Genomic DNA, 20,178 nt, shown 5'->3' with positions numbered 1-20,178 from the left:
GCAGGTCGCTCAGGCAATTTCAAGTGCTCCGAGATTTTTGCAGTACTACAGAGAAGTGCTGTAGTTTCTAATAAAAATAATAAAGAGAACCAACAACAGAAGCAGGACAGAAAAAAATAAAAAACCCTCCCCAGCCCTCTTCCAAACCACTATGAATTTAGCAATACCGTGTGATATTTCAAGATGCATCAAAAATGCCACAGCCATTACTGTATGTAGGATGCTCATCCCAAACCAGGTACCTACAAAGGCACTACTTTCTGTTTGCCGCACCAGCTTGGCATCCTGTGGAGAAAACAGCTTTGTAACCTCCCTTACAGACACTAAATGCCACTATGTCCCCCTACCAGTTGTGGACACTGTGCACACAGAGCCTCTTCTTTCCATCTCTGCTTATGACAGATCTTGCTGGCATGCTAAATAGGGAAGAAAATCCAATCCTACAATTTGCTAAATATGCTGACAACAGCAAGAGATATGAGGCGGCAAAGGACAACATCCTGTCCCCAAGACAGTTTCCATCACTGGAAGATTTCAGAGCCAAGCTTCCTGGGGAAGGCAGGGCGCAGCTTCCTTTGCCTGGCTTCCTTACAGGGTCTGTGAAGAAACTGACCATCCCCTGGCTTTGTATCAGACACAGTAGACTTTTGCCACTTTGCTCATATTCATTTCCAACAGCATGAGGTGAATGCAAAGCCTTGTCCCCCTGTCTTGGTGGCTTCTTGTCTCACTGGCAGTACTGTGGCTGACTGGTCAAAGCAAGATTTAAGGCATATCAAGATTTAAGCACAAGAAGTAAAAGCAGCAGCCTCTTTCCCTCTGCCTATTCTTGGGAGCTCATCTTGATGTTTGCTTCACCTCCAGAGGCAAGGCAGAAGTGGCTTTCCAGGGAACTGAAACCTCTTCTTTTGGGTAATGTTCAGCAAAACACTTTCTTACTGGAGGTGGTGATGGGACTGGGGTGTGCAGGAAGCTGTCAGGGGCATCCCCCAGGTAGGCACAGCCATATGTGGGACAGGGCTTGAACCTCCCAGTACCTCATTCACCCTCTGCTTTCTGGGCTGCCACTTCCCAGCATGGACCATATTTCATACCTACCTTTGCAAAATAGACTGGGGACAAGGTATCAAAGAGGGAAGCTTGATTAATTTGGCTTGAAAGCAACAGCTGCCATGCAAAATAGATGGCTGTTCAGCCCTTGGGTCCCATCCTGTACTTCTGCAAACTTGAACCAGAGCCCATTTTCCTTGATTCAGAAACCATGCTTCCTCTGGCTGGGGGATTCAAAAAGAAATAGAGCTCTGGTATGGAAACCAGCGACATAAGCTCTAGACAATAATTAAGTTATACTGTTAAAAAAATTCAATGCTTTGGGGAAACTGAAAAATGTAATGGCTTCTTACAGAGCAGAAGAAAAGACAGGCTCATTACCACCTGGTGCTAGGCAGTGCACACTGGGGATGCAGTTCATCGAGTCCCTTCATCCCTGTGTCATTCAGAAAGTGCAGAACCTGGCTGTTTACTGAGCTGCTGCCTTGCCAGGGCCACCGGGCAGCCTTCTGCAAGCTCTGCTTGCTTCTGGAAACAGAAATGCCTCAGCTTCAAAACCATTACAGGAGAAGGTGCTTTACTTGGGGCTGAAATCAGAGCCAAAATCTATTCCTGGCAATGGCTTGAAGGTCACACACACCAACAAAGAGCTCCTACCCTTTCAGTACATGCTGTCAGACAGATGCTGCTGTTGCTCTTTTCTGACAGTGACAGATTCTAGGCTCAGTCTGCCACCCTTTCATGGGTGTGTTTGTTTTCTCCACCAGCCTGCATTGCTTCCCTAATCCTTGCCCCCAACTCGGGTGTCACCTGCTTCTGCCTTTCCCCAAGAGGACGCAGCTGGGATTAGACAGTGCAGATCTTTACAATAACTGCAAGCTCATTCCTGCCTAGAGATTTGAGCAGTGAAGACACAGCAATGCTACTTTGCAAGACTGCCTGAATAGCCTCAAGTGTTTGAATCCACTGAGCCCTTCCCATGCAAACACCCTTACAGCACTCATAGGTGGCTAGGGCCCAGGGGGCCCCAAAATTGACCTGGTCAGGCAGCAAGCAGACCCTGAGGTCCAGCACAGAGATGGTGTGCTGGAGGATAACGGGGGTACTATGAAGATGTACCTTAGTAGCATCCCTCCTAGCATTGTATGCTAAGGTGCATCACGGGTGACTTAGTGGAACCCAAGCCTGGTTTGCACAACCAAAGCATAGATCTCTTCCCTAGAAACACAGCAAAAGTCCTCTACCAGAGTAAGTGACCAGGTGTTATAGTTGGTGTTACAGCTGAAAAGATTATTGTGGTGAAAATAGGAAAAGAAGTAAACGAGGAAGGAATGCTCACTTGTATCCAAAGATCTAGGTTCCCAGGAAAGACTCCACAGAAGAAGGATCTCCAGAAAGAGATCCTTCCCTGGTGGCAGTCAGCCCTTAAATGGGGTCTAGGACCTGTGACCCCTTCCGGTCACACAGCTGAATTGCCTTCACCTGTGCTCCCATGGCTGACTCAGTCCTTTCCTCAGGTGATCAATCAGTGGTTCAGGCTGTGACTCAACTGATCCCACACACCAGGTTCCCACAACACAGATGCAGCGTGTTGCCCAGTCTGACCATTTCCACTTGCTCTTCTTTGCAGTATAACACTTATGTCCCACTGATCAGGAGAGAAGGGAAGGGAACAAAGCTCCCAGACCAGCTGTACCACTACCCCAGCACCGTCCATGGTCCTGGCACCTCTCCATCTCAACAGGACAGTGTTTATTAAGGCAGCTCTCAGAGAGTGTTTGGCATATAAGCAGACTTCAGAGAGAGAGGCAAGGAGATGAGCATTATAAATGGTGGCCATTGGATGGGCAAGGAAATCAGAGGTAAATTGGGTCTGAAGAAGAAGCCTGAAACTCTGCTGATTTCCACAGACAGAGATGGATTAAAGCAAACAGTTGCCTGTATTTATAACCATCCCAACACCCTGCTGTGCCCAAAGGGGAGGCAAGAGGAAGGATCACAAGACCCTTGCTGCCTAGGGCTTGAGAAAGGAAGTTTCTGCAATGCAATTGCTGAACATCCCCCTGAGGTCAAGAATTTCCATGGTGTCACTGCCACTGTCACTCACAGGAGGAGTACCCTGGTGGCCCATCCATGAGCCTTCAGGAAGACTTCCCGGTAGCCTAGAGCCAACCTGAGGGGAGGCAGCCTGGAGCCTGTCCCCTGGTCCCAGATGCCCTCAGGTCTGGCAAAGCTGAGAGGTGCCTTATGAGTGTGGTCCTTTCTAGGGCCTGTGTTTGTGTTTACATTTAGGAGCTAGAGACGGTGCAGATGGCTAATGTGTTTGTTTGGTATTGTTCTTCCTAGCTGCCTAGAGCTGTTTCTGTACTTCTGTACTCGTCATGGTTACTGCATACACAGAATCTCAAGTGTTTCCCTTGTGGTGGAAAGCTTGCTTGCATCAGTTCAAAAGTTGTGACTGTTGGGGAGGGTTCTCTCTGTCCTCTTACTTCTCTGTTGGTTGCAGAGCTTTCCTAACACACCCCAAGAGCATAGAGACCGGGCTGCATTTGATCACTGCACATCAGTGCACAGTTGCTGCAGGGTGTTTCCAGAAGAAGATGAGGCTGATTTCTGCAGTGCTCCTTGCTATGGCTTGTAAAGACACAAACCTGAAGGAGTCCAGAGGAGGCACCTCCTCCATCTCAGCACTGAATGACTCCTATTAGCACAATGATCTAAATCCCTTGTAAGTCCTCCCAGAAAGGGAGAGTAAATATAGTTTGTCAAGCAGTTATCTTTAGCACACTGTCTTGTCTGGCAGCAAAGATTTTCTGCGTGACCTCTTCCTAAGTCATGGTGATGTCTGCTTGTTTGCTTACTTTCTTCTGCCATGCTGTGCCCAGAGGGGAGCCTGGGCTCCCTGGGGTGCAAAGCAGAAACCATGTCCTCTCCGGCCCTTACCAGTAGTGTGGACAGACATAGATGGGTTACTGACCTTCAAAACCAGTTTTCTTTTTTTTTTTTTTTTTTTTTTTTAAAAAAAAGAAAAGAATATCAGATGCAGATTAACACAGAAAGGTGATGAAGAAAAAGGAGAGGAAAGCTGGCTCAGTTGATAAGACATTTTTCTCCAGGAGCCCTGAGCCCACACCTCTGCACCAGGCTTTCTGTAACCACAGAATGGAGATGGGGGAAGAGCAAAGGGAGGCTCTACAACAAGCTGAAGGCAACCCCATACCACACCATTGTTTGTCCTGACAGCCCTTCCCTTCCTTGGTCTGTTAGCCAACGCTCCCCTTGTGCCACCCTCCTGCACATATACACGCATGGGTTTCCATCAGACCCAGAGGCCCAGCACATATCAAGTAGGGGCTGCACTGCTAAGCTGCATGCACAGCATGCCTTCGCCAGTGCAAGCAATGCCCAGCTACCTGACGGAGCATGCTGGGCATGGCAGCAGTTGGGGACATTCTGCCACACTAAAATCTGTATGTCCAAACCACTACATTTCAAACTAATTATTTCCCTCTTTTTGTTTTAATAACCTCACTAGGGTCTCGACTCTTCCGGAAACTTCTACAGGTGGTCAACGTAATGCAAAGCTGGGTGAAGGTTCAGACAGAATGAAACAGGGGAAGCGAGGTGTTAATGGCCAGGGCTGCTGCTACACTGTGCTGCTCTGCTGGCCACAAGGCATCGTATTGCAGCTCTCCCCTCCTACCACCCTCCCTGCAATGCTGGGGAACTCTCCAAAAGAAGAACAGTGCTGTTAGTGCTGTTTCAGTGCTGTCTGCCAAATTGACCAAACCAACCAAGCAAACCGAAAGAGCCAAGGCTCTTTCATCAGGAGGCCTCTAGCTTCTTCCAGCACTATCAAATAAAGATCCCCAAATCCTCAACAGCCAGATTCTCCATGAGCCTGTGGTGACTGACACCACTAGGGCCCAGGTGGTGAAGGAGGATGGGCCAAGGCCTGTAAGCTGGGCAGCGAGCAACTGGCACCTGGGGGTCCACCATTTCTGTAAAATGGTGATCATAGCGAAGGGGAGTGAGCTGGCTCCTGGCTCAGCATCAAGGCAGAGGAAAGCAGGAGCAAATTTGTCTTCAGCTCCATCCTACAGGCTGTTGCAGAGGATTAAACCCAACAAACTTCCCTCTGGTGGGCACTAATCAAGAATAGCTCCATTAAATGCATATTTATAAGAAACCTATTGGCTGGTGGATGACAGCAGCCAAATGAAAGTCAACATCTACATGCCACATACACGGTATGTAACTGCTCATGTTGGATTGCCACCACAAGCACCTTACTCCAAATGAGTTGTGTGACAGTGGGCACTGGGTATGCTCCTTTCTCTGTTGGCAGCACCATCCTCACATGGGCTGCAGCCCAGGGCTCACTCCCTGCCCCTCTATTTCCCGGTTCTTCTGAAAGCGTATTTGTGGAAAGGTTCAGGACAGAGAAACTTCCCCATGCCCAGGCCCAGGGAGCTCTTTTGTCTCATCTGCACGTACCAAGTACTCTGACAGGACCAACATATCTTCTGAATAATTTACAGGGTATAGAAATGATCATAACATAGACATCTGCTATGATTTAGTTACTTATGAATAAGTAATAAGGTAATGCTAGCAATGCATTTAACTGAAAAACTATTTATAATGAAATGATTTCTTATAAATAATTAGAGCAAAACTGTGCATTGTAACTCATCATGCTTAATCGTCCCCACACTACACATTCTACATCCTATTTCTGGTGAAGCTTTAAAAGCATCTTTTTGACATTTCTTCTTGCAGTGAAGTGTATCTAGTACTCCAACAAGGCCTGAGGCACTGCCAAGTCTCCAGCACTGGGAATAAAACTCACTGCCCTTTGTCTTTCTCACCTGTGAGAAGCTGGTACTTCTTCCTATGGATAAAACATAAGAGTGGTGTGAAATTCTCATACAGCAGCCGAAAACCTGTAATAAAATTAGGCTTAGTGAAGGAAGAGAAAGACCTCTTCCAGCAAAAGCAGACTCATGCATAGCATTTGATAGGCCCAAACATAGCTCTAGAGCCACTGGCTGTACCTTTGGTGATCATCAGCAAGAGAGAGGCAGCACAACAGCATCACTATAGAGCTGATCAGGAGGGAGCTGAAAGCAGCCCTGAAGTTGTGCCTAGCAAGGACAGTGAGAGTGGCCAAAGCCTAGCCCTCTGAGATATCCATTCCCTGCAGGCATTTCTGAAGGTGCCGAAGTGATGCCATCCTTATGCAGAACAGCAGCAGCTCCCCAGGGAGCCAAGAGGACATCTGCAAAAGGAGTTACTGGTGCTGCTCTAGTGCCTATTGGACTATTACTCATCAAAATTAGCACTAAAATTGGCACTCTTTGTAGAAAAGGAAGGGATCCACTCCAAAACTTTAAACATCAGAAAACTTTTGTGACACAGGATGAAGAAATATACACTACTGCTGCAGTTAAGAACGTCTCTGCTGGGCAGATAGTGCGGAGGCAGCCTAGCGTGGCTTTATCAGTGATCTGGACAAACGGATAGAGTCCAGAGTCCACCCTCAGCAAGAATACTGATGATACAAAGCTGGGAGGAGTAGCTGACATCAGAACGCTGTGTTGTCATTTAATGAGACCTGGAAAGGTTGGGGAACCAGGCAGAGTGGAACCTGATGAGATTTTTCAAGGGCAAGTGCAGATTCCAGAACCTAGGAAGGAATAATTGCACCCATCAGTACAGGTTAGGGGCTGATCTGCTGGAGAGAAATTCTGCAGAGAAAGACCTGGGTGTCCTTGTGGATAGTAGGTTGGCCATGAACCAGCAGTGAGTCCTTGTGGCTGAGAAGGCCAATGGTATCTTGGGGTGCATTAAAAAGAGCGTGGCCAGCAGGTTGAGGGAGGTGATCCCCAACTTTACTTTGCCCTGATGAGGCCACAATTAGAATACTGTGTCCAGTTTTGGGCTTCCCAGATCTAGAAAGACAGGGAACTGCTGGAAAGAGTCCAGCAGAGGGCCACAAAGATGATTAGGGGCCTGGAGCAACTCCCACATGAGGAAAGGCTGAGCGTCCTGGAACTTTTCAGCCTGAAGAAGGTAAGACTGAGAAGGGATCTTATCAATGTGCATAAATATTTGAAGGGGGAGTGTCAAGTGTATGAGGCCAGGCTCTTTTTGGTGATGCCCAGCAACAGGAAAAGGGACAATGGGCACAGACTGGAACACAGGAAGTTCTGTACAAATACAAGGAAAAACGTCTTTACTGTAAGGATGACAGGATTGGAATAAGGTGCCCAGAGAAGTTTTGGAGTCTCTTTCTCTGGAGTATTTAACTCCCACCAGGAAATTTTTCTATATGACCTACTGTAGGGAACCTGCTCTAGCAGGGGGGTTGGACTAGATGATCTCCAGATGTCCCTTTCAGACCCTAGAATTCTATGATTCTGTGAAGCCCACACAAAGCCAGTGGGTCACTGAGTTTTGAGAGGTGGTCGAGGGGTAGTGAGCTAACTGCAGCATGCAGGGTCCTACCAGGAGGGCTGGTGTCTAAGTTGTGGGAGTCAGTGAAATGATGAGTGATGGGAAGAAGAACAGAAGTCAGGCTTTTGCACTGGCAGGTTAATTTTAGCATGGTCAAAGAGGTCCACAAAAAAAGCCATAGCAATCTGACTAAGCAGCACTGATGAGACGAAGCAACTGGCTGGACTATAAAAATATTATAAATAGTAAAAAGTAGTCAGTTCAGTTATGGACACAGGCTAGTTGTCTCTTCAGAGTAAAGGGAAGAACTTGAAAAAATGTAAGGGCTCTCACAATATGAAAGAAATCATCAAAAGGGCAATTTAAAAGCACAGCTAAATGTCGTTGCTTCATGCTGTTTATCATCGTTTGTTTCCTATGGGAAATCCAGAAGGCGCAGCCTACACATCTAAGCAGAAATTGTGAACAAATTAGTGTCCCTGGCCTGTGTGTTAAAGCTCCAGCAGGGTCCATGCAGCCTGCTTCTTCCAAGGTACAGGGAGGCAGAAGCACATCACAGCTCCTGCACGAAGTGTTTTGTTGCCTGGCATTAACAAAGATAGCGTGGTGCTTTCTGCAAGATAATTCTCTTCTCGTCCATAACTTCTGAGGGCAGCTTTGCCCTAACTGTGCTCTCATAGGGAAAATTGGTTGAGCCCTGTTCAATACCACCACAAAATCACAGGAAAGCTAGTGAGTTTCCTTAATTGTTACAGAACAAACAGGTCTTCAACGTGCAATGGAAAAAGTGGTGCTTATAGTGGGTTGGCCTCTCTGCAGTGCAAGAAGGAGAAGCTGCAAAAGCATGCAGCTGATTTATTTCCTGATTCTTCTGACATGAATGCTCCCACAAAAGTCTTTCATGGAGTAACCTCATTTCTAAGCTAACTGCTTGCTAAGGAATGATGTATCTTAAAAGAGAAAATTATTTCTTCCTACTGCTCAGCAGCAGCTGAGTGCAGTAAGTCAACAGAAATAAAGAGTTGTAAATAGTCTGGACAAAATTAAATGCCTCACTCCATTATGCAGTTATTGCGTAATATCTGTAAGTTCTCTTACTATTAGAGGGTTGGAGAGTATGCCACTGCTATAAAAAAGGATTGGAGAAAACGTGGTTCTTTGAGGGAAAAAATGAAGCGAATCTATTTGTTTTGACTATAATATTTGGGCCTCCTTCAGCTTTGAAAGATGAAAAACATAAAAGCACATGGGAAGAAGAAGAGGACAATCCAGCTGACTATCATGCTCCTGAGTGTGCGGGTGGCATCCCCAGGCCCCCATTACTAAGGAGAGCCCCTACACTCTGCGACACGCCCTGCCCAGAAGATCTCGGGCTCATTTGTGGCTGCAGGGAATTGACCTGGTGAACCAGTAACCTCTTTCATCTCTGTTTACTCATCTTCTGTTTGTTTTCAAGCGGTTGCCAAAGGGAGAAAAAAAACGGCATGAAAGGGGAAGTGTTTTGTAGTGGAAAATGGTAAAACAAAACACATACTTTGCATTCTTCCAGAGTCCATACTGAGTGAACGGTGGATACTCTCCTTTCCAATGGTGGAGGCTGAAGTCTGCTGTAAACCAGAGACTCCCGCATGTTCTCCAGGGGCGGCTCCAGTACTCCACTACTCACCTCAGAGAGCTGGGAGCACCCAGGATTGCACACATGGCACAGGACAAGTTCTCCTCGCTGCCCTGCTACCCATGGAGTATTGCGAGGTGATGGGCTGCTTGCAGAGCTTGCAGACTGAACAATGGTGGCAGGAAAAGGAGCAGGCTGTGGGGGGAAGCTGGTGCCAGCTGCTCCTAGCTCTTCCTTGAGTACTTGCTATATGGGGCTTCCACCTGATGCAGCGTGTGGGTTTTGCTCTGTTAGACTCACTACTACAAAAATGGCTCTTGAGCAGTACAATAAAAAAGCAAATTTTAGTGAAGTGCGTGTAAAAATGTGTGCTTATCACCCTGTCTGGTGGGCTCCAGCACACCTGCGTCAGCCAAGCAAGACAGTGGTATGGACCCTAGCAAGCCCTTTGGAGATTTGTAAATACCCTATGCAAAATGTCTGTGTTTCCTCTTTCCCTAAAGCATGCTGCAAACAATTTACACCTGAACCACCAGCCCAGGACACTCTGTGGTGGCTGCCCAAAGGCAGTGAAAGAGTTGCCTCAGAGCCATAGCACAGCTATGCCTCCATTCATCCCCTGCAAAGCCCAATCTCAGCAGAGGAAAGGCTCCTGGGAACAAAGGAGGAAGGAAGCAAAGAACGGTGACTCAGTAGTCCTGGTGACATACATGTCATCCATGGGACAGGACCAGCCATTGCACATAGGGTGCAGAAGACTGCCCCACAGTGCTCACCGGTGGCAGAAAATGAAGCTATGTGTTGCTCAGATGTTCTTTCTGCTTTCACTACTTCACTACTGTTCAGGAAAAACACGTTATGAGGGAATTTTTTTTAATTGCCTCTTCTAGGACTTGAAGTTGTAGTTTATCTCCAAGAAGATAAACAAGCCAAGTCCACTTTGGGGAAGGACTTTTTTATTATTATTTTTTAATTGTTCCAGCTGGAGCTAAATGCAAACACTTTGGGAGGAGAAATACACAATTCTCAGGGCTAAGCCTTCTCAAGCCTAATTGCTGGGCACCTCTCACCAGTGGTCCCACTCTGGAGGAGCCAAGGCTGCAGCAACCAGGACTATAACCATCTCCATTCATGAGCTCAGCCACTTCTGGTGCCATGAACTCACTCAGAGTTTAACACTTTCCCTTGGCTGACACTGCCTTCATGTGCCAGCTGCCCTGACTGCCCCTGCGCATGAGGAGCTGGGCGATGTGGGTGCCACCAAGGCAGCAGGTGCCATCAGGACTGGCCCAGGCATAGAAGGAAAGGATCCAGGGGCTCTGTTGACACAGTAAACCACTAGAGAGCACTCTCAAATGTATTTATACCCTTTTCCTAAGTGCTATTTCATAAAAACACACGGTTGCTATGGCCTGGTTTACAGCACAGCTAAAAAAAGGGAGTTCCAAAACAGGCCAGGTTTCCTGAGGCCACCACAAAGGCCATAAAAGCCACCATTGTGCTGCGCCATCCCACCAGGGCTCCATGCTCCCCTCTGTGCTTTAGTCTATCCACAGATAAATGACAGAAGCAGTATTTAAAAAATTAAAATATTGCACATAGACAACTGTAGCTTTTTCTGGTTTTATGTATATATTTTATAGGTGTGTGTATATATATATATATATAGGTGTATATATATATATACACCTATATATATATGTATGTATTTAAAAGCAGAAGTGTTTAAAGCGCCCAACTTCCTTGTATTTCATGCCAGAAGTGAAGGGGAAAAAAAAGTGAAAATTACAATATTAGTTCAGCAGCTATAAATAAAAGCACTGTGCGTACAGGTGACTTGCCAGCAAAAAAAAAAAAATCTTTAAAAAATGTGATGTGGGTTAAAAAAAAATAAATAAAAATCACTCTCTTTTAAGTAAAACATTTTTAATACTACACAAATTACAGATCACCTTTTAAAAAGTTTAAAGAGTAAGATAAATAGCACTGTTGCAGCCAAAGCACTTAAAAAAAAAAAAAACAAAAAAAAAACTTGTAGCCCAGGAAATAGTGATGTGGTATAAATGGAGAATCCACTGGTGTTGTAACTCAGTAAAGCAGCAGAAAGTAAAAAAGCAACAGTGAATTTGAGAAAAATGAGATACAAGAATAAAACCCCTCAGATTTTAGCTTGTTTCCTTTTGCAATCTTGCAGCTTTAGGGTGACCAGGCTTAAGAGAGGGGCCTGCAGGTCCACCAAGCCAGCACTGTACCAGGCCCTCAGCCAGGCTGAACAGCTGGGCCCTCCTGCCATGCCATCCACTCAGGGGCTGCAGGAGCCAGGGGGGCAGGAGGGTGCTGACCTCAGGACCAGCCATGCTGATGTCAGCGGGCCTTAAGGAGGCCCTGTTTGTCAGAGCAGGCCCAGCCCTCACGCTAGGCCTCAATGTAACTTAGAAGGGGACCTCTGAAGGGAGGTGTTTCGGTTTTGGTTTTAAAGTAGAGATACCACCTTAATCAAAAACATGAGCTCCATACCACAGAGGTATCATGCCAAGCAACTTTGAAGAACTTGTTACCATCTATCAGCTCAAAATCCATTTTTTTTTTTTTTAATAAAGTGCCTAAATACACATTTACACAGATCATAGTGGTTCCAAAGAATCCTTTACAGTTTTTATATATATAGGAATATATATAGGTATATATATATATATAATGTGCGTTTTCTTCAAATTGGCTAAATGTGTTTACATAGGACACCAATCTTGACTATAGGTATAAGATTTAAAGCGTAATATCGACTCAATGAATCTGTTTATCATGCAAGTCTTATCTAATATTACATTGACTTGTAATATGGAACACAATGTAGTGGGTGTGCTCATTAAACACTTCATAAAAAAATTACTGTGCGTGTGCAGTTCTGATTTCAAATACTAATAAAGACCATTTCTTTAGAGAAAAAAAATAAAAAGTCTTCCAGAAAAGAGCTACTCTGCATGAAACTGCAGTCTGGACATTATCACAATAAAAACAGTTGACTCAAAAGCACCCCAAATTTTTCAAATTTACGTCAGCTGAACAGATTTCTCCTCCTCCTCGGGCACCAAGTGCTCACTAGCCCATCCCAGGGCTGGGACAACCTCACCACCCCTTTGCTCAGAAACAACCGCTTATAACCCAGTTATAAACACCTCAACAGAAGGACTCATCCAACTGCAGCGTTGCCAACGAACTATAAACAGCACAAAAACATCACTATAAGACTCAACTATTTCTAGTAACCAATGATTTATTGATTTTAGAAGTCTGCTTGGTGATGCAGAAGCGTGATCAAAATAAGTGGCTTTACAAAAGAGTTCTCCAAAGTAGCTTAAAAGTCAGGGCCATAGCAATTATGTGAAGCCCTAATTGCTTTCATTTCAACCAGTTTGTATTTTCATTTTCAAAGAATAGCAGTAGGTTTGTTTCAAGCACACGTAATAAGGAAATTGCAGGTTTCCTCCACCCACATTTGGGCTGTCACTGATACACCCGCAGGCAATCTGGCAGAGCCTCAGTTGCTGCTGTCATTGTACCACACTGTACCTGCCACTACAGGTACGCTACACCGTGTCAGCGATAGTAACAATAGCAACAGCACCAGAGGTGACTGATAAGCAAATTCAAAAGTCCACCTGCACTATCTGAAAATTAAAGTAAAATTAGAAAGAAAATAAACAGTCTTTCTCCCACCTCCCCAGCATTGTCCAAAGACACAAAACCCCAATGCTGAAGGCCTTCAGAGACGGCAGTGCTACACCAGTGCAGTCACCAATCATGTTATTAGGTTGGCTATCACAATTCCACGTTAGACTACGCAATTGGTGAACAGATGCAGTTTTGTAATCTTACAACTGATCACGTGAACTGCGGTCAACTTTGCCTTAAAAAAGGAAGAAAAAAAAAAAAAAAACAACAGAAACAAACCAACCCAGAAATCCCTAACTCAACAGCGCCTCTCCAACACCTCTCCACATCCTACTCCAAAGGCAACTTCCCTTGAGAAACACGGAGGAATTTTGGACTGGGTCCAGCACGGCCACACGAGGCGGACAGGCGCTCCCGGGAGGAGCCCCTCGTGCTCCCTGCGCCCACCTGCCCCCAGCACCTCGTGCCACCAGCCCTACAGAAACAGGGGCCAGCAATAAGGAATCACAGACAGTAAGGCGATCTTTACAATGTCAGAAAGTGTATTTGGCAATAAAAAAAAAAAAAAGAAAAAAAAAAAAGGAAAAGGAAACAAGTGCATACAAATACAGCTAGAAGCATTTCTGTTTTGCCAAGTGCTCTAAAAAAAGCAGCGCAAGTCACAGCCTACATCGAACAGTAATTGTCACCAGGGAAGCACAACAAATAGTTGCTATAACAAAAGGGGAAAAAAAAATAGTGGGGGGGAAGGACGGGAGGAAAAAAAAAAAAAAAAAAAAGAGAATTAGAAGAAATGCCTTTATAATAAGTACATACCTTTTGTCTTCAAAAAATATAGAAACACAATGTATTCAAAAAAATCAAAATTATACAGCCATGTTTATGAAGTCTACATTTCCCTTGTCTTGGAGATATATATATATTTATATATATATATTTATAGATATATACAGAACCGGAGCAGTTTGGGCGACGGGCAGCGCTGGGCCGGCACAGTCACGAGTCTCTCTCCTTTTTCACTTTCACATCCCCGGCCAGGATGGTGGCGATCTCCCCCTGCATGAAGGCCCAGGGCACGTTGGAGCCGACCAGCGGGCACTTCTCCCCGCTGGGGCAGTACACCTCCCCGCTGGCCCCCTGCTGTTTGATGCTCTGCCGGGAGCAGGGGAAGCAGAACTTGTGGGACGGGACCGAAGGGCACTGCACGAAGTGGGTGTCTTCCAGGCGCTCGTGGCACAGGGTACAGCACAAGGGGACGCTGGCGGCGAGGGATGAGTCCGGCAGGCTGGCGGGGTGCACGGGCTCCAGCCCGCCCGCCGCGCTGCCACCCTGGCCCGGCACTTCCCTGCCGGGGCCCAGCCTTCTTTGGTTCATGGCGGAGGGCGAGGGGGGGCTGCTGCTGTTCCTCCTGGTGGTGGAGTGGACCTGGTTGGCCTCCTTGGAGGCGTGGTTGCCCCCGGCATTGTCCGCCACCAAAATGAGCGCGGCCATGGGGGACTGGCCGTTCTGGGCCGCCTCGGGCGGCGTGGTCCGGTTGGAGTGGGGCGAGGCGGTAGGCGGCGGGGGCGACATGAAGGAGGTGGCCGTCAGCGGCATCTTCATCCCTTCGGACGAGGCCGGGAGCCAGGGCTGCGCCTCCCCGTTCATCTTCGGGGGTCCCGCCTCGCCCTCCGGCTCGGGGGACGGCTTCCTCTTCCGGGCTGCGCGGGCCCCTAGAAGGCAAAGGAGAGCGGGAGAGGGGTGAGAAGGCGGCCACGCACCGCCGCAAGGCACCAACGAGACGCGCGGCCAGCGAAACGTGCGAACCCACCAAAACACGCACAGACACCCAGCCCCGTCCGCCCCGGCCCCGCACGCGGCCCCTCCGTCCGCCCCGGCCCCGCTCCTCACCAGGCTTGGCCGCGGCGCCGTTGCTCTCGTAGCCCAGCAGCCTGCCGCCCGCCATGCCCGGCTCCTTCTTGAATTTGCTGTCGAAAGGCGGCACGGCGTGCCCGCCGTGCTGGTGCAGGGCCAGCAGCGTGTCCCGCACCGTCTTGGGCTTGGCCAGCCACTCCTCGCCGCCCGCGCGGCTCTTGCCCTCGGCTCCCATCTCCGCCGCGGCCGGCACGCTCTCGGCCGAGCCGCGCTTCTCCTTGCCGCCGCCGTCGTGTTCCCCCGCCGCGCCGCCGCCGCTCGAAGACGAAGACGAGACGGAGCCGGGCCGCTTGTGGCCCAGCTCGCCGGGCTGCCCGGCCGCCGCCTGCGCCGCCGCCGCCGGCTGCTGGGGCACGGGCACGGCCAGCGGGGCGGGCGCGGCCGAGATGGCGGCCAGCGAGGCGGCGGCGCGGCCGCCCAGGCCGCCGATGGCTGCGGGAAGCCCGGCGCCGTTCACCAGCGGAACCAGAGTGGGCGGCACGGCGTGCGTCCGGCGCGGGTTGGGGCTCTGCCGGTTGAGTTCAGGCGGCTCCTCGGGCTTGGGGAAGCCGTTGGGCACCAGGATGCCGTTCACCTGCCGTCCGCCGCCGTACTCGGCGCCCAGGCGGGGCGGCGGCCGCTCGGCGGCCAGCGGGTAGCGCTCCAGGGGCTGCGGCGGGGGCCGCGCCGCCGCCTCCGCCGCCGCCGAGGGATGGCCGAGCTGCTGCTGCTGCGCCAGGAGCTCCTTGGCGGAGAGCGGCGGCTGCTTGGCGTGCGGCGGCGGCGGGGCCCGGCCCTCGGCGAAGCAGCCGTGCGCCCGCTTCAACTGCCGCGCCGTGTCGATGACGAACTCCACGCGGTCGGCGCCCTCGTAGTTGACGCAGCCCCGGCAGACGGGCTCGGTGAAGTCCCAGATCATGGCCCAGGGCATGCGGGGCAGGTCGCACAGGTAGCACGACTGCCTGCGGGAAGCAGCCGCCACCGCCGCCGACGACATGTCCCGGCCCCGGGGCAGCGGCGAGCGCCCCCCGCTCCGGCTCCGGCCGCCGCCTCCTCCGCCCCTCGCCACCGGAGAGCCGACGGGGCGGCTCGGGCGCCGCGGGACCGTCGGTGCGGCCCCCTCCCCCTCGCCTTCCTCTTCCGCGCGCCGGAGCGGGGCGCCGGGACCGCCCCGGCAAGCAGAGCCGCTCCGGGGGCCGCCGCCGCTCCCCTCGCCGTCTCCGCCGGCGGCGCTCACAGCGCGGCGGGGACGCGCATCTTCGCGGCGCGCCTGGCGCAGGGCTGCGGCCGCTGCCGCCCGCACGGCTCCCCCGCTCGCTGGCTACTACGGGGCGGCGCGGGGCGGCGGGGGCCGGCGCGCCGCGGCGGGCGGGGCGGGGACTGCCGCGGGGGCCGGGGCCGGGGCCGGGGCTGGCGGCGGCGCCGTGCCGTGCAGTGTTCCAGCCGCCACCGCCGCCTCTGCGCGCCGCCGCCTCGATTCTTCGACAGTGCCGCCGCGCCTGCGCGATGGGCGCCCCCGCCCCGACGCCGCCGCCGCCGCGCTCCCGGCCCCGGCTCTGCCCGCGCCCCCGGCCCAGCCCCGGGGGTTCCACCCGCCGCCGGGGGAGCCGAGCGCCGGCCACGCGGAGCGCCCTGCCGAGCGGGCGGCTTGGAGCGGAGCTGGGCGAGCGCGGGCCCGCGCCTCCCGCTTGGCATAGGCGGGGTTACCGCGCGCCGTGCGTTCTGACCGCTGCAGGGTCGCTGCGCTCGGTCGCCCACGACTCCCCCGGTGACCCTGGGGCTGCCCCCGTCCCCTGCCGGGCCCGGGCAGGAGCGGCCTTTTGGGTAAATAAAACCATCGCCCGTCTTTTTTTTTTTTTTTTTTTTTTTTTTAAACTGTTGTCACTGCACGTAGGAAATAGGACGCTCGAGATTTCCTGTCGTTTGCAACCACAAACCTTCCGCTCTCTAAGGCGGATAAGCACAATCCGCGCAGTGTAAGCACAGTGCGGCTGTTCCGTTCCGTCCCCGCACAGCGGCACCACGAGGGGCGGCAGCTCCCTGGCCACGTCCCGCAGGCGGGCACGGTCCTCCCCGCGGCGTTATGTAGGTTACGGGGGGGGTGGGGGTGGGCAGGCAGCGGGGACGCCCGGGAAGCTCTGACGTCCGCGGGGCCCGGCGGGGCGGTGCCTGCGGCACTCCCGGGGCTGCGGGCCGGGGGATGAGGCTCCGGCACCGGGAGAGCCGTGCGCGGATCAGCGCCGTGCCCCCCGGCGAGGCAGGGGTTAACGCGGCTGGCTCCGCAGCGCGGCCCTCCTTTCTCGTTGCATCAAAGTGCTGTAAGGCTGTTCTGTGCACCCCCTCCCGGCTGGAAAGACGCTTTATCCCTGCATGCTAAGTAAACAGATCTTGTTTTCGTCTTCCACCCACTGCCCTCTTTCTCCAGCCCGGAGCTGGAGGCGTGCCAAGGCGGCTGCAGCGATTGCTGCCTCTACATTCACACACACACACACACACACACATACACTCACAGAGCCGGGGAAGCAGCCGGGTGAGGCAATGCGCCTGCAATTGGCAGGGACAAGGCAGGAATTGTAATTGCACTGCATCATGTGATGGCTTATGAAAGAGGAAGTTTGGATGTTTTAGTCACGTACTCCTTTGCCCTCTTGCTTTAGCCTCCAGGTTCTGCGAAGGAAAAAACTGCATGTATTTATATACACTGGTGGGAAGCCAAGGAGCTGTGTGTTTGCACACTGCGCGTGGTGAGCAGAGCTCGGAGCGAACCGGCTGCAGGGAGGGAGAAAGCACAGCTTTAAGGCGTCTAACTGCAGGACAGGGAGTGTGACCCCTATGTATTTAACTTCGTTTCTAATGAAATCGGGCTGTTCAAAGCTGGCATTGCATTGGCAGCGTCTGGGTTCTGCTGCATTTGCTGTTTTTTGAATCCATTCTGGTAGAAGAGGCAAAAACAACCGTTGCATCTCTCAGTGTCAAAAAGCAGATAAAAAATAGTGGCGTAGGAAATGTGATTTAAGAATCAAATCACACACACAAAAGTCTGCAAAGCTGCTGTTACAGCAGTTTCTGCACAAGAATACAAGAGATAATGCATTTGTTTCTTGTTGCTTTTTTTTTTTTTTAACAGAAACCATTCTTTTGTGCCTGCTCTCCGCTGAACACCCTGGGAATGACATGGCAAGGCTATATATAGGGGCACTGGGGCCTGTGGGCATGCCTAGCTGGGCGACCCTGGCACGGGGGAGCCCCGTGCCCTGGGGAACCCTGACCTGGTCCTGGTTGTGTCTAGTGCCACAGTGCAGGGAAGAAAGGGAGAGGTGCAGTTGAAAACCTTCTCCACACAGCCATTGCTGTCCCTGGATGCCCACCAGTGCGGGGCCACGGACGCCACAGGTTCTATCTGCAGAACCCAGTGCTAGGCCACAGCCCCGAGCTGGGGCAGCAGATGATTGCTGAGATGTTTGCAGGGCCTCTGCTGAGAGCTAGGAGCAGAGGTTCTCTGCCTCCCAGCTTTGTAGCGTTTCTGCTGCTTTTGTTCCTATTGGAGATGGCACTTGCTCCAGAGGGTTTTCCAGAAAGCTGAGTGTGGTCGTGTTACAGTGGGATTCTTGCCTACGTGTGGATTATGTGATATTTGTGATATTTGCTGAACAGTTCAGAAGCCCCTTCAGCACCTGCCAGCTCCTGCTTGTAGACAACTGCTCATTTTTGCCTGTAAGAGTACTGGTAGCCATCTTACAAATGCTGAATGTCCCAATTTACATTTAAAAGTAGGCATAATTTTAGAAGAGAACCCCTTGTACACCACACCCACCCTCCTTTTATTGTGTGGTTTTTGAGACGTACCATTCAAACAGCAGTGCAGTAGAGTCCTGCTCTCACATCAGTACTGGTCCTAAAGAAATACGTCAGTCTAACCAGTATCGCTGTCAAGAGCAGCCTGTTGACATACACAGGCTTTGAGACAAGCAGACGGTGAGCCACTCACCCTACAAACACTGGAAACCACTCCTAATGTTACCTCCAGGACAATTGCTGGACAAGCAGCCATGCTCAGGGTGCACAGCATGCTGCCAGCACCTCTCCCCAGTGCTGCCGACTGCTGCCCCACACTGCATGACCCCTGTGACATGGAACTGCTGCTGCTGGCAGAGGGACACTGACAGTCTGCGTGTGTGTCCTGGGACAAACGGGGAATGTGGACGTGGTTATTTCACTGTCATTTTTGTTGTAGAAGTTTTGGGTGCATGAATACATCCAAGATCCAACTTGGGCTATTCTCTGACTCTGTGATTCCATGAGTAGTGGTGTGTGCAAGAGCCTCAGTGCTGCAGCTTCTGCTGCTTTGGTGGGCTCTACCCCAGCCAATTTGGAGCCAAAATGGTGTGCTTTTTTTAAAAACAAAAAAAAGGAAATGATTCTGTTTTTAACTGAGCAATTGACTTCACAACCTCATTTCAAGTAGCAGTGGAAAAAAAACAGCAAGGAAAAGATGATGGAAACACTTGAGAAATTCAGAGGTTACTACACTCAGAAGGGAAATAAAAACTTCAGAGGGACACTTCCAGATGCCAGAAGAAAGGGCAATTGATGTGGAAAATCTTCCGCCTGCTCTCTTTAGCCTGGTAAATAGCTATGTTGGACGCTCCCACTGACAACGTGTTGGCTGCCCTCTGCTGTGAGCCACAATGGGCAATTGTCTGTGGGGTATGGGGGAACAGACTGACTGGGAGCTGCCTGGGGTGTGTTAGCATGGCTGGGCAACCCTGGCCCAGCACCAACAGGAAGACCAGAAGGCCGTGACCCCATGGGAACACCATGCTGCAGCTCGAGAGGTGACCATGTTCTTCTGCCCGTCATTGCAGTCATGTTATTTCAGTTTTGTAACATAACAGGAGCTAACAGAAGCACGCTCCAATCTGTGGAAATATAAAGTGCAGTTTCTGGATGTCATTGCTGCCCGCTCCCCCTACCCCCCTTTGAGCAGCCGGCATGGGGACAAAGGTGCTGCTCTGTGCTCAGCTCTCAGCCTCACCTTTTTGCTCAATGCTGTTTCTTAGACTAAGTAAAAACAAGTAAAATAGGGTATTTTTATTCACTTGGACATTCAGTCATATGCACAATGTTCTGCAGTGATCCTACTGGCAAGTTTAGGCATCAGTGTAAACATCACTAGCAGAGCTGCAAAGATCAGAGTCATCCTTCTTGCATTCACCTGCATCCCTAATACTCCAACACCCAGCTGAGCTCTAGAAGGAGGTGCCTGCCAGGAAGCACAGCCAAATTCATTTGTGATAAAAAGAACTGTAGCAAAATTAATAACTGGTACACCCATTCTGGAACTGACAATTAACCTTGGTCTCCTCCTCTGGATAACAATTATTAAACAGCTCGCCAGAGGTTGGGGCTTGCATATCACTTAGTCTCCCAAATGGGGCTGGATGAGGGACCAGGGACTGGTCATCTTTGTAATGGGAGCTGCGGGTACG

The 20,178-nt window shown here is 50.7% G+C and overlaps 1 protein-coding gene across 1 annotated transcript; it reads right to left on the bottom strand.

The window, feature by feature from the left end:
• Window positions 1–12,378: 12,378 nt before the first annotated feature.
• IRF2BP2 (interferon regulatory factor 2 binding protein 2) lies at window positions 12,379–16,743 on the bottom strand. The gene is made up of 2 exons (XM_085219710.1): window positions 14,687–16,743; window positions 12,379–14,508 (listed from the first exon to the last, which is right to left on the bottom strand). Exons 1-2 carry the CDS (start codon window positions 15,684–15,686, stop codon window positions 13,793–13,795), a joined length of 1,716 nt encoding a protein of 571 aa, XP_085075836.1. The 5' UTR covers window positions 15,687–16,743; the 3' UTR covers window positions 12,379–13,792.
• Window positions 16,744–20,178: the final 3,435 nt, after the last annotated feature.

Source organism: Meleagris gallopavo, chromosome 2 (genome assembly GCF_905368555.1).
Source record: "Meleagris gallopavo chromosome 2, MGAL_WU_HG_1.1, whole genome shotgun sequence".
NCBI lineage: Eukaryota > Metazoa > Chordata > Aves > Galliformes > Phasianidae > Meleagris > Meleagris gallopavo.
Note: the sequence above shows the minus strand (reverse complement) of the source record. Positions and strands in the feature narration are given on the sequence as shown.

Coding starts and splice junctions, on each gene's coding strand:
- IRF2BP2 (XM_085219710.1), bottom strand. CDS start 15,686: ATGTCGTCGGCGGCGGTGGCGGCTGCTTCCCGCAGGCAGTCGTGCTAC. Junction 14,509..14,686: donor CGGCGCCGCGGCCAAGCCTG/GTGAGGAGCGGG, acceptor TTTGCCTTCTAG/GGGCCCGCGCAGCCCGGAAG.